Source organism: Bombus pascuorum, chromosome 14, assembly GCF_905332965.1.
Source record: "Bombus pascuorum chromosome 14, iyBomPasc1.1, whole genome shotgun sequence".
Lineage (NCBI taxonomy): Eukaryota > Metazoa > Arthropoda > Insecta > Hymenoptera > Apidae > Bombus > Bombus pascuorum.
The window spans coordinates 10,471,930-10,486,188 of NC_083501.1; the positions used below are offsets into that span (position 1 = coordinate 10,471,930).

The 14,259-nt window shown below is 30.9% G+C and overlaps 1 protein-coding gene and 1 long non-coding RNA gene across 6 annotated transcripts in view; one reads left to right on the plus strand and one right to left on the minus strand.

The window, feature by feature from the left end:
- The window catches only part of LOC132914029 (uncharacterized), an 87,093-nt gene that overhangs the window by 40,492 nt on the left and 32,342 nt on the right, over window positions 1-14,259 (minus strand). For all 5 annotated transcript variants that reach the window (XM_060972793.1, XM_060972796.1, XM_060972795.1 and 2 more), the window contains 2 exons: window positions 6,254-6,338; window positions 4,136-4,259 (listed from right to left, as the gene is read on the minus strand). In XM_060972793.1, coding sequence (XP_060828776.1) covers window positions 4,136-4,259; window positions 6,254-6,338 — 209 coding nt within the window. The remainder of the gene's footprint in view (window positions 1-4,135; window positions 4,260-6,253; window positions 6,339-14,259) is intronic.
- LOC132914035 (uncharacterized) lies at window positions 3,201-4,385 on the plus strand. The gene is made up of 2 exons (XR_009659502.1): window positions 3,201-3,782; window positions 4,083-4,385. It is a non-coding gene; the product is annotated as an uncharacterized LOC132914035 (long non-coding RNA).

Genomic DNA, 14,259 nt, shown 5'->3' on the forward strand with positions numbered 1-14,259 from the left:
TCTTCGTATTTCAAATAAAAGACACATAAAAGGTTTAAAATTCTTTATATAAAAAATATATGTTTGTTTCATTTTACTATTTACTGTTGTATTTTCACTTGAAACGTTTGGCCGGCAAAATAATTGTATGCCTATTGTTACGAAATCGATGATACATAATGATTGTTATATTTAATATTTGTGTTGCTTACATATATTATATCAATAATAATATTCTAATCAGTAATTATAATAATAATAATAAGAAGAAGAATACACTTATAAAATAATAAATAAAATAAATATATTATATATGTAGTACTATGTAGTTCTATATGTATATAATATAAATTTTATTTAGGGAAAACAATTGATGTAAGCTTTCGAGATCTTTAGAAATTTATCGATGTATTCATGCATTTATGCTTTTTTAATATAATTTATATGATTTTTAATTCTTTATAAATTTCTCGTATTTAAGATTTTTGAACTTTATTTTTGCAAAATTCAGTTTCCATAAGATATCATATAAACCCAAGTATTATTTTGCAAAATTAAAGTTACAATGTTTTTTAAACTATCGTTCCCAGACACAAAAACCTTGAGCTCTTCCTTGTTGAAGATCCATCTGTAAAAATGGTACTGACCTGCTAATAAATACATAACGCGATATTCGTACAAAACCTCCATTTTAAAAAAAATATTTCTTGAACAAAAAATATGACGATGACCTAATAATTTTTCCAAGTACATAGATATTCCAGAAAATTCAGAAGTTTATATCAGATCCAACAGCCACAGTTTCTACGCTGGAAGCAAGGGGGAAAAATCGTAGCTCGATTCCCCATGGCGTGATACACTTGAGCCATTTCGTGGGACAGAAGAAACTCTGATCAATAACATCACCCCAAAGAGAGGCGGCAACCCCTCTGCAACGACTACTCCCCCATGATGGTGAGCGCATGCCCACGAATTAAACGGCATCCCTTCTCGCGATTTTACCATGCTAGCTTCCCCTCTTTCCAAGAGGGAAAAGACGAAAAATAAATATGCAGCAGAGCAAGAACAAAGAGACACCGCGTTTGTACGCGACTTTTATTCAGGCTAATCAGCTGACCTTGATCGTGAAAATATTTCTGATGAAGGAAAACCGGATATCAAATATGAAATACAGAACCGTGTCAAATATATTTTCCATTGCATTACTCAGAGCTATAAATTGCAAGAAAATGTAAATATTCAAACAATCGGAGCGCTCACCTTCGTTAACGTCGATTTTTAGAAGAGAAAGTGAAAACTCTTGAAGGACTATAAATTAGACTCTTTCCCTTACTACGCGGAGTCCTTGCGAGCTCTAACGATTTTACAACTGCAACGACAGGATACTTTGATATTCTTTGTACAATGGTCAAAGAGGACGAATTTCAAGCAGTATTCAAGTTATAAATTTTTATAAATTTTGCGATTTTATATACATCTTGTTAGTTTTCCACACATTTATTGTCGTATCGTAAAAATTATATACGGTTGTAAAGTTGATAGTTGGAAGCGATTCAAAGCCAAAAGGCAAGAATGAAATAAATAAATATAAAAGAAAAAATAGTTTGTCTTATATAATTACTCTTCTGATATGTGGAAACAGGGTCTAATTTATGGTATCCTCGAGTGTCTTCATTTCCTCTTCTTAAAACGGTGACGAAGGCCAGACAACCGATCCCATTGTTGGGATCTTTGCGTTTTCTTACAAAATTTATACTTTTTGGTTGAATGTTTTAATATGAAAAAACTTTTGCTTCAATTTTTTTCCTTTTCCTTATGTCAAGGTTAATCGATATAAAGTTTCAGACTTTTACATGACACCATTGTATCATATAATTAAGATGGGAATGTTTACACATTTATGACAAATTTAATGGGCAAAAATGTATAAAATGAACTTAACGTGGTGACAAAAGTTTATAGAATGTTCGAAATATAGTACTTATTGCGATATTTAACAACTGAAACAAATTTCTGCTTATATTCTACTTCTTCTTTTTACCAAATGTCCAGCTGGACAAATTGTAAAGTACAAATTAAATAATAAAAAAAAAATATTCTACTTCTTCAATCGTGGTCGTGAAAATACGAATTTGCATAAATATCCACAATCCGCGGTCTAATTATTAAAGTTGAAACTTTCGAATATGTGTCATGAACGAACTGCGAATTTGTATGCAAATTCATATTTTTATGAACACATTTAAAGAAGTAATAAAATCTAAGTAAGCTTCTAAGTTTATAATTTTACTTTGAATATTTTATACATTCTTACATATTATGTTCGTTTCGTATATCTCTGCATTTTTTAATTTTTAATAAATACATAAAAACCCGTAGTCTAGTTGTGAAAGAAATATTCCAATTATAAGATACTAAGCGCACATGTCAATTCAGTGTATCTTTCAAATCTTAATGAATCTAATTGAAACATTGAAACGTATAATCATTATTTTTATATCGATTATACTACTCAAACTTAACTATACAATTTGTGATACTTTTAAGCTGAATCGTATGCAATACAGATTTTTCAATATTTTGTACATTATAGCGATACTAGTGATTAAATAAAGTTTATTATTTTTTAAAATAGTGACAGCATGATGAATAAACGAAACAGAGAACGTTGTAATAATCTGTGTAATAATCTGCTCGAAATAACATAAAAAAAAGTCTACCCTAATCTGGACATCACGCGAACTTTCCTCCGCTCCTTTCGTTCTTATTTCTATCTATTATCACCAAGAGGGTGGTTCAAGGGTCGTTGACTTAAATCTATAATAAGAATGAAAAAAATAGAGAAACATAACAAGTATAGAAATATAACAATTAGTACAATCGTTCTATACTTTTTGTAAAGTTCGTTAGATTTCACTGTCTTATAATAATTTCGAACGAATGATTTTGTGACGTTATTTTAATTGACCGAGTATCTAGCAATAAAATAATACGCAAATGTTACGTAAAGATTTTCATTTTCCATATAAATTAAAAATATCATAATAAACAAAGCAAAACGTTCAACTTACTGATAATGATTTGTTGTTGAAAATAAATAGAAACAACTAATAACGCAAACAATAACGATACTATTTAATTGTAATCAAGAATCATCAAATGGTTTGATATCGGTATTTCATTGTTTGAGGTCGTTCCAAGACTACAATGTCATCAAACTCGTCTTGATGTCCATTATGATATGTAATTATAAGAAACATACCGAAAGCAATAAAGTGTTTATGGTCTTAGAATAACCTTCAATATGAGTTTGAGGCACTTTAATTTATCGTGATCGTGTCTTGAACTGGTGTCAGTTCTTCATAGCCGTTTTTCCTTATTTTCAATAACAAATAATGCAGTCGTCTAATCCAAGTCAGAAATCCTACGCATTTATATATGTGAAAAATTGCCGCCAATGCTATAAAATCAATAGTGGAATGCTTAGAGGGTATCGTTAACGAGTGTGGATCAATTTTAAGTTAGTTCAAAACGAGGATTATCTATGATGACAAGTTGCAAATTACAGTGGGACAGTTTAGCGCGGATGCTGCGTATTATCTTGTTCACCACTTCAGCATATTATCGTCATTAATGTGTGGCACGGTATGCTCGATACTTTAGTGTGTGTATTAGTTCGCTAGCACTGAGAAAATTTTTACTGGAGTTTATAAAAAAACCAACACGCAGAAAGACAAAAAGAGGAAGAAGAGGGAGAAGAAGAAGAAGAAGAAGAAAAACACAGCAGTGCAAACATACTTGACGTGAGTACTCTCGTTAAAAATCTCATCGCCGAGAGGTAATTTACCGCGAAATTATAAATTATATTTTGGTTTTGCTAATAAACTCACGTTTCTCTCGCCTCAATTTTATTCTCGTTTGTAAAATTAAAAACGCAGGATAATGTAGCAGACAAAATTTTAATAACTCTAACAAATTATTACATTGAATATTCTCTTCTTTATTACGTGTATTGCTGGGAAGTATATTTGTTTTTTTAAATATATCGGAGTTTTGTTTGTAGTTAGTCATTCCGTACGTGAAATGTCTATTTGCTCCGTAAGCTATTTTCCATGTGGACTCGCACTGATCAAAAGGAAATATTGAACCAGCTTACCTGCAGCTTTATTGGACGATGGCTTCGACTTCTCCAAGTCAAGAGACGGCTGGTTAGTTCTCCTGCTCGTATGCCTTCAGTAGAATCTAAATTTTGATAAAACCGTGGTCGAAACCGGAAATTTCTGTAAAACAAATATATAAAAAATAGGATAATATTGTAATATTAGGTCACGTAATATAAAATTGATTAAACATACAAATATCGAATGTAAACACTAAACAATAAAACGCAAACAAAATTTCATTTAGAGGGAGTGGACTTTATTTTATTTTTCTGTCATTATAGTATTATACTGTACAATGAATCTATTCATTGATGGATTTTAAGGAATATTATAGAAACATTACTGGTTAAAAAACAAATAACATGGAGAAATATTTACCATTTAATGGTAGGAGAAGCAAGAAAATGAATATTACCATATTTTAATAAAATAATTATTTGTTTTATATGCCATACATATGTATATATACATCAGATTACAGACTGTTTCATAATATAATAAGGATTGGATTTAAATATTTACTGTGCTATGAATATTAGAAACGAAAAAGTTTCTTTATAATTATATAATTTTGATATAATTTAGAGAATATAGAAATATACATATCGAAAGTGTTTGATAAAGATACAAATGCCTTCGAATAATGGAAAAAATAAGTTGCTCAATCCATTTGCAAAGAATAATAGAACAAGAACGATACATGTTACATCGCATGAGATGGCCTGTGCGACGTTCCTCATGGTCTGGCCGCCAAGGCCCAAACATCGTTACACTGACTCTCAATAAACCTAAGGAACCATCATAAACCGAATCTTTTTAGCTTAACTTCTATTCATATAAGTATTTTCGGTTTATGAATGGTCCTTAAAACAGTCCTTAGGTTTATTGCACGCTCTTACAAATTACGGAGAAAGCGGATGTTTGTCTAGCGAAATAGCAGGTTTTTCCCATGAACAAGGACACCTATGAGCCACGTTGGCAGGAGACTTTCACCTCATATTTTCACTTATTAACGTTGGCTATAACCAATGGGCATCGCGGATCGTTACCCTCACTTTCTTACCGAAAAGTGTGAACAACGAATCTGCGTTCTTAGTTAAAAAAAGGCACACGCACACCGTGCTTTCCTCCGTAATAGCACGAGACGGGTCTATTACTGTTCTTCCAATCTTCGTGCAGTCAACTCAATTGTCTTATCCTTGGAGCAGTCATCTACTGTTGCTACAAACTTAGAATCAACTCTAATATTCTTAGACACTTTGTGCAGTCCACTTAACTTTTCCTACAATCTGAGGACAGTCCTCACTACGGTCTACGCGACAATAATTTAATGTAATCTATACTTAGACGATTCAACTATCACGTAAACAACTCTTAATCGTTTATATCAAATATATGTTCCGACACGGCGCAATATTAAGTGTAACAAGTTGTTGAAAATATATATATTATAGAACTGTTGATTACAGTTTTATTCCACAACAAACACCCCTATTATCCTACAAGAAATAAGGCGATCGACCTGTTCGTGGTGTCGATTGTTATAATCGTAACGAGAATTTACGACTCCCGTTGACGCGCTTCATCGCGATCGCGTCTCCCCGCGACTGGAAGAAAATACAATACATCTTATATAAATGCGATGCTTTATTAAACTTGTTACGCAATATGATATTGATATTATCATATTTCATTAGTATACCATTATACCAGCACCGAATTATTTATTTATAATAATTATTACTTACAAAATTAAAAATTAAAAAATAAACCTGTTATAAATTATAATTATATATATTATATTTCCCCCCGTAAGAAAATAAAATTTTGATTACTTAGTTACACTGAATTATTTATTTAGAATAATCGTTACTTTTCATATTCCGGATTAAACAAAAGGAATATGATAAGTTACAATTTTTTTCATTGACGAAGTAAACAAAATTTGAACAAAATTTCTGTAGAGATTTCAAGCATCTATCGATGATGCTCGGTAAAACGGTGCAAGAAGATAGCTACAATTTCCCGCTTTAAAAGATACGCTTCTGTCGCAGCGAGTGCAATTCTGAAGCAAAAGTATCTTCAAAGGCAAGTTTAATGCTTGTACTCACTTGTATTCCGTCAACGGATTCTGTCCTGCCTCGTCTTTTCTACTTTTCTCGCACTGCTGTATCACGTTGTCCGTTAGATGTCTTCCTGAAACATGATATTTTATAGAAAGTTAGCATTAAACTTGCAAAATAACGGGGAATTTTGAAATTATAACCAAATCAATTAAATTTTGCAATGCGTGCAAATGTGCAACTGTTTAGTGACACTAAAGGGGTTTCTTTTGTTTTATATCCTAAAATTAAATTTGCAGTTTATAACCACAAGTCTTATTATATTATTGAGATAAGGAGTTTGTTTTTTTAAATAAATGTCCAATATGTATGGAAACAAACATACAGTACAATGTACGGTACAACGATATGCAATAATTTTTAAATTGCTTTATACATAATAATCGCTTAACAATTAATAGTCATCGACAAATTATATTGCTTCAGATTAATTTTTATTAAAAGATGTATAACGAAACAGATAAAAATAGATAATAGGCACCTACTCTTACTTAATATAGAATCATACATGAAACATTAGTCGATACATTTCGTTCATCTCTATTAAAATCAAACTATATATAACAAAAATCCATTAGTCTGGAAAACACTTTTGTTATAAAATCCTATTAATTGGTAAAGATTATCATTTTGAAATTATTTCTATCTTCTAAATAAAACTATATTGTTTGATGTGTAAAAAATTTGATTTTTCTTTAAATAGGGATTGAATTAAGAAATATAGTACTTAGATTATATGGTTTATAAAATAAAAGATTATTAAATTCTTTATAAAGAGAATTTCGTCGATATTATGTTAATATGGAAATATAACTTGGTCGGAAACTTGTAACAATTACTACTTTTTTGAAAAAAATTAATTAATCGCTATTCTTAAATAATACACATACAAATTTCTTGAATTAATAAAATCGTAAATTGAACAAAAATTATAAAGTACTATCCCTAATTACCATAAGAGTCCAATAAAAAATACACTACGGTATTTACATACGTAATAAATTTCAGTTTTATCATCATAAAAACTTTTGCCTTCTCTGCTCTATTTTTCGTAGGAGAAACTTTCAGACCTCGACGTGAAATATATATTTTTTCCATCGAAATTGTATCGTGATTCTACACTGTTTAAATACCCTTAAAAGAAGAGAAAAAAGAAGGAAGAAGGATATGTTCTACCTTTGATTATTCGATAATTTTAACGCAACGGATATCCGCGGGCACTTGAAACTTGGTTGAATTGCTTGCTTTTTACCTATCAACGCGCTTCACAAAAATAACCAAATTCTCAGGGAATAGAGAGAGAAGAAAAATAGTAAACCGTCAGAAGATGGTAAACAGAAAAGCGCAGTTGGTCGTGACGTAAGCGGTGAGAACTAAAAAAGACGGCGAGGGTGCAACACTCCGGCGGGTGTTTCACGATTCCACGCTGGGAACTTCGAATTACACTCGTGTACGCAATCTTACCAACTCTATCATCGCGCAATACATAATTACGAGAAAGAAAAGCAAGTTTACATTTCACTTGTATTTTATTCATGTTTCTTGTGTCGAGTCGAGCAATTTATACAGCAAATTTAATTTCATAAGTTACGAAGTAATATCGAAAGCACTTATCGTAGCAAATGGAACATTAAAGATGGAGTATGAATGATACAATTTGTCATCCATTTCTATCACCGATAATACGAGAAATGCTTTTGTAAATATGGGGTAAATTAATATCACATATTTATACTTTTTCCTGTTTTTCTTCTGTATTTTCGCACCTAGTTTATAGAAATAGCGTAGTTGTTTCTTTTCGATTAGTGTTTATTTTTTACTTAATCTTTGTCTTTATTATTAATATGTATATATTTATCTTATATATATGTAGTATAGTGTAGTATCGTGGACGGATTGCCTGGAGATATCGGGTGTTTGTTGTCAGCGTTGTCAAGGAGTGTTGTCAGCGTATTATAAAGAGAACCGTTGTAACGAGAGTAATTAGTGACGAATGGTGACTGCGTAAACATAGATTGACGGAGCATTAAACGATATTGTAACAATCTTACCGTTACCACACCTACCAGCATTATATTATTTTCTACATATATTATTATTATATCTCGTTCGTCCTTATTTCAGAGTTACATGGAGTTGAGCATACCAGTAACTATAATATGCTTTGTTAGATTTGACACACAATGTGTAACCGAAATGAGTTTAGTTTACTTTTACTTTATTTTTGTCATTTTTAATTTGATAAATTAAATCGAATTAAAAGAAATGGATAATATAAGCGAAAATAGTCAATAACTCCATTTTTTAATATTCTCAAACATTATTCTCAAATTATTTATAGGTCGCAAACATTTGTCTACAGTTTCTCTACTTATTATACATATTATATGTAATAAATAAGCTATTCCTACAAACACTTTGACAATTTGAAAACATGCAAGAGAAGGAATTATTTACAAACACAATAAAATTTATCTATACTTCTATAGCTAGTTTCTGAGATTATTATTCTCCTTCATAATTCTTTATATGCAATGTCTATCATGGAAATAAGAGTGTTAACTAAATTTACCAGCTCACATTTTATTTGTCGTATATTTTTTTTTTAAATATATTCACTGATTCTTACACAGGTTAGTTTATTCCAATAAAAATTTCTCGAAAATTGATATTAAGAATGTTAATAAAATAACGAATCTACCGAATTTCTTAACATTTTGAATTTTCCATTTTGTATTTTTCAGCTCCTCGCGCATTCACTTCACACAAATGATACACAAATGATAATAATCTACTTCCAAAAGCTGTTCACAATTTGGCAGTATTTTAATAATTTTCTGAATAGTAACATATGCACGTTGAAATATTTCCATCAAATTAATTTATAACTCGAAAAAGTATGTTTTATGTGTACGTATATTAAAACTGGAATCGATTGGAACGCATGGAATTTCGAATCTTAATTCAGTACAGGACTGTAGAGAGTTGGTACAATAAAAAAAAAGGGATGTATTAAAAGCGTGTTTCACAAGTTGATGATCGATTTCCTGCTTTAATATTCATTTATCTCAGTCTGTTTCAACCGTAAACCGAAGTGTATTGTATGTGAATCACGATGGAGCCTTTACACACAACATCAGTGACGAAAGTGCATAAATATGCAGTTTATTCACACGTTCGTATAATTGAATGGAGTTTTAAACGAAACAACCCAAGCGCTCTCCTTAAATAGAATAATCGAAATGTATTCTCTAACGTTCCCAATGTTACTAAACTTTTACTCGTAATAAAAAACGTGGAGGACACATAAATTTATCGAAACTATTTATTTAGAAATCTGCACGTTGTTCCATTTTTACTTCAACCGTGTGTTTCTCAAGAGATGTATTTACTTTTGCAAAAGCTTATTACATACATCATTATTGTTGAAGTGATCGTCACTTCTGAGAAAACTCAACATCTGGTCTTCGGTTTCTCAACCGCCTAAGGTCTTCGAAGGCGCATAGACAAAAGAGTGCGTTTAGGAAAGGCCATAAGCGGTACACGTCCGATGTTAGTTGAGGCAGTTGTCTTTAGTCTAAGGGTAACGCTGCTAGAGAGAGGATCTGGATAGGCTCACATAGTACCACATATTTTGTAATTTACTAGTCACAAAATATACACTTTCAATACCTTGCAGTTTGCTCACGCATTTATTTAATTCCATCCACTGAATAATCTTAACAATTATAATACTAGAAATACCAGTATTCTTCACTTGGTTCTGTCAAGTATGTTTTCTCTACATCTTCGAAACGAACATTAAAGAAAGAGCTTTCAGTATTAAAAATAATTTGTTACAAGTAGAATACGAACATTCGTGCAAATGTAAATCTAGAAATTTGTTAAATAGAGATTTGTTTTACCCACTAAATATTATGACTATTTTATTTTAAATATTTTCTGTATTTTTGCATACTACATGCATTCTGGATATTTTTGTATTTTTAGATTTCCCACAATTGCATAAAAATCTGACGTCTGGTTATGATTTAGCGACAAGGATTATACAATAATAGATAGAAACAATGTTTGTGCAGAATGGTCGGCAGAGTACCAACTGATAAAAAGTTTTAATAACTTGAAAACGAAAAGCGATAACGTCAATTTCTTTTCCTCATAATACAAAGAAAATCATCATCCTTATCCATCACGACAGTCACGAAATTTTTTAAACTTTTGATTAAACGATCATGAACATTTCTTCAAATACGAAGAAAAATTCCTACACCTGTTTTGCATATTACGATATGATTAAAATGCGAAACAAAGTACAACTGAGCAATACAAAAAATTTTCAACTAATCGAAAAATGGAGAAAATTAAAAATTAAGAAATTAAAATCAGTTGGTACTCAGGACCCTGCTGATTACCCTGTGAATGTTAAAAATTTCAACAGTTCAAAATTTATAAGTTTATAACACGTATTAAGAAACGTAAAAAATGCTAATTGAACGAAGAACCTAAAATAAATTTTTCATAACAGAAGTAATCTCATATCATTCTGTAAGAATCGTCATATATTATTAACTAAATGTAAGGATACACACAGAGATTTCATAATATATAAATAGAGAAATTAGTTCGTAATTGAGAAAGAGTGATAGAAAACGATAGAGAAGATGTTTATAATTGATTATCGAAAAACAAACGAAAAAATACAATATTTCTAATTTTCTAAATAATTGAGAATATATTTAATATTATTATCACAATTTGACATTTGCAAGATCTTCTATAGAGTGAAAAAATATGTTTGGTCTCATATCAAAATAAACGAACAGTTTCAATAACATGGAACTATTTATTGACTCATGATGAACTCATTTTATGATTTCGTTGCAGTAAATGGAATTCAGATAAATGGAATTCTAGCGTACGATCAAAAATTTAAACTTACTTATATATTGCATTAGAAACGACGCGCTCATTTCCAGCGCGTGTCACACGCGAATCGAACGTTGTTCCGAACTTTCCTGTTTTCACATCTCTTCCAGTGTCAGCCAGGAAAACGCGGTAACCTCGACGAGTTCTCCAAGATAGACCACAGCCTACGTGTTCTCAACGATCATCGTAAACGTTCCGATTCCGTAAAATAATGTTGAATTTATTACCGGCTAAATATAACACGGAAAGTATTCGTGGACCGCTTGAATCGAGTACAAGACCGAATTCTCTTTCTAATTTTGAGGTTTTAACATCAGCATCGTATGAATCGCAACTGTTTCGCGCAAACGAACGCGTAAGTCGATTATGCAATTGCCTGAAGATTGTTATATAAACAGGAAAAGTATGTATGCGAACAATACAGGAACTGGTTCAAAAATAAACTATCACATTGAACTCGGTAATAAGTTTCTTCTGATAATCTAAAACTAGATGTATGCACAAGATATTAAAAAGAAGAAAATCGTGATTGTAAGATTTTAAAACGATTTTAACGAGTCATGAGAAGAAAGGAAATCAAAAAAGTAAATAAAGTGTTTAAAATATTCAAAACAGAATATAATACTGTGCATAAGTTTATTAAAAAATTATTTGCTAATTACTGAGAATAAGGATGATGTCGCTGATTTCAGTGACCTTGAAATATATCGTCATGGTCAATATTCCGAACAATTTCTGCCTATACATCTAATCGTCGCTTGACTTTAGATTTCAAGTTATAAGCAATTTATATTTAATACTACATGTATTGATTAATGATTCACAAATATTTGTACTGTAAATAATATTTCAATAACGGTAGGTCATATTTATTAAGTTTTTAACCAATTCCACATACCGATTTATTGAAAATTATTCCATGCCAGCGATGTTCGCCGGCTATTGGCAGCAGGATATTATTCCCGCCCAATCTATAAGCCAGTGATTTTTCTTTTTTTACTTATTCAATATTAATACTGGTTGTCATTCTCATCAGTGGATTAAGTTTAGATTAGTTATATACAAATGCGACCGTTTACTTCAGAATGGGATGCAATCGTAATCGTAATTTAATCGGAGCTTTTTTGCAAATATCTTGAAAAAGAAGGCTGAGCAACAGTTGTACTTATATAGGAAGAAATTATTCAGAATGTTAATGAATTTGTATTTATATATATTATATTACAGAATTCTCGAGAACATATTTCAAGGTCATTAATATTGGGAGCGGAAAAATTCTTGCTTTCGAGAGAAGAAAAAAAGTCACGCAAAATACTGTTTTAATTATATTAATTTTTCTAAACAGATTACCAACAATTGTTATAATTATAAAATATTTCCGTTTTGTATGAAGCTTAAGTTCTCTTCTATTGTAAGAACATAGAAATATCGAAAGAGAGAAATTCTGAAAAATAGAAATTACTAAGCATGTTAATTTTCGAACACGAAAGTTCTTTCAAGTTCTTTCATGGTCTAATACCATTCTAGAGTATAATGTCATAAAAAACAGTAATATTAGATAGACCGCCGAAATATAAAATTTTTAAATATGCTTAAATAAAAATAATCCCACCGTGTTAGGATTCTACAGACAGGATTCTGTCTACACAGAGAGCACAACTTAATTCGAAAGGTAATTGTCACATTACAATTTAACGCACTAGATGTCGCTTTAATTTAAACGTGACGCATCGACCGTATAATATATAATTCGTTCTGCACTGGATTGTCAACAGGAAATTTTATTATTTACGTTGGGTGCTTGTGTAATGAGCATCGTTCGAGTTTTTGCAGGATCTTGCCTTGTATGAATACCATCTGATCGATTATTTCATCAGAGGATAAACGAAGACGCATACAAATGACATAATCTCGATACTATCACAATCTCGAATTCACAATAGCCAATTTAGTCAAAATTAACCATTTTACTTAAAACGTATCGAATTGAGCATTTAAAAACATATAAATAAGAAAATAATTTGTATTATTTGATATATCAAATATATAGGTAATATTATTATTTTCCTTGTTACTAAGGATTACAAGGGATTTCGTTTCTTTGATTTATTTTGCCACTATTTATGTTCACACCAAGTAGTTACTATATTATGTATCCGCTTCTTATTAATGATTGAAATACAAGTCTTCTATCAAGCTTCTATCAACTACAACACAAGATACTCTTTATACTAACTAGATATACCAAATATATATATACAATAAATAATTAACCATCGACTTAAAAATAGAATTAAGCAATAATTTTTTATTAATTGCTTATTCTCATCCCTGCGTGTAATTTAAAAAGGTGACTGATATAATACACATAATATAATATAATTAGCTTACTTTTAATTTGTAAAATTTAGTTGCAATATTTTATTTATTTCGCAGTATTTTATCTAATTTGCCAAATTAACGAACGTTATGCAAAAGAATGGATCAGTACTAGTAAGTTGTGACTTCATCAACTACATAATATTCTAATTTTACTGTCCGATAATAATATGGCAACAATTCAACATTTTGCTTTTTTTACACATTTTATATTCTCTGCCAATTCATATCTTGTGTTAAAAAGGGGAAATATAACTTGTCCCACAAAAAACGCAGAGAAGTAAAGATACTCGCATCACAGGTGTTGCACGTGCAGTTTTTGCTTTTAAGCCTGTGAAAGATCCGGCAAACGCGTTTTTCTCTCGATGTCTCACGCGGACCAAAAGTACATACTTTGGCATAGTATGGCATTGGTCCAACCGTTTTGCCTCTCTTGGACTCGCAGACGCCACTTGCCAGACAGCACAATCGTCATCCAACTTCGTATATACGTCTCACGCTGATAATATTGAGGAACTGTGCAAGAAACGGAAAACGATTGTCCTCCGTCAAAGCAGACACGGAAATAGGCGCGACCGAGATGAACAACTTTTGCTTCAATGAATTTTGGTATTCGAACAATATATTCGATCGCTTGCTTCGCCATCAAAGATAATATTTGCTTTTTATAAATTTTTCGTTGAAAACTT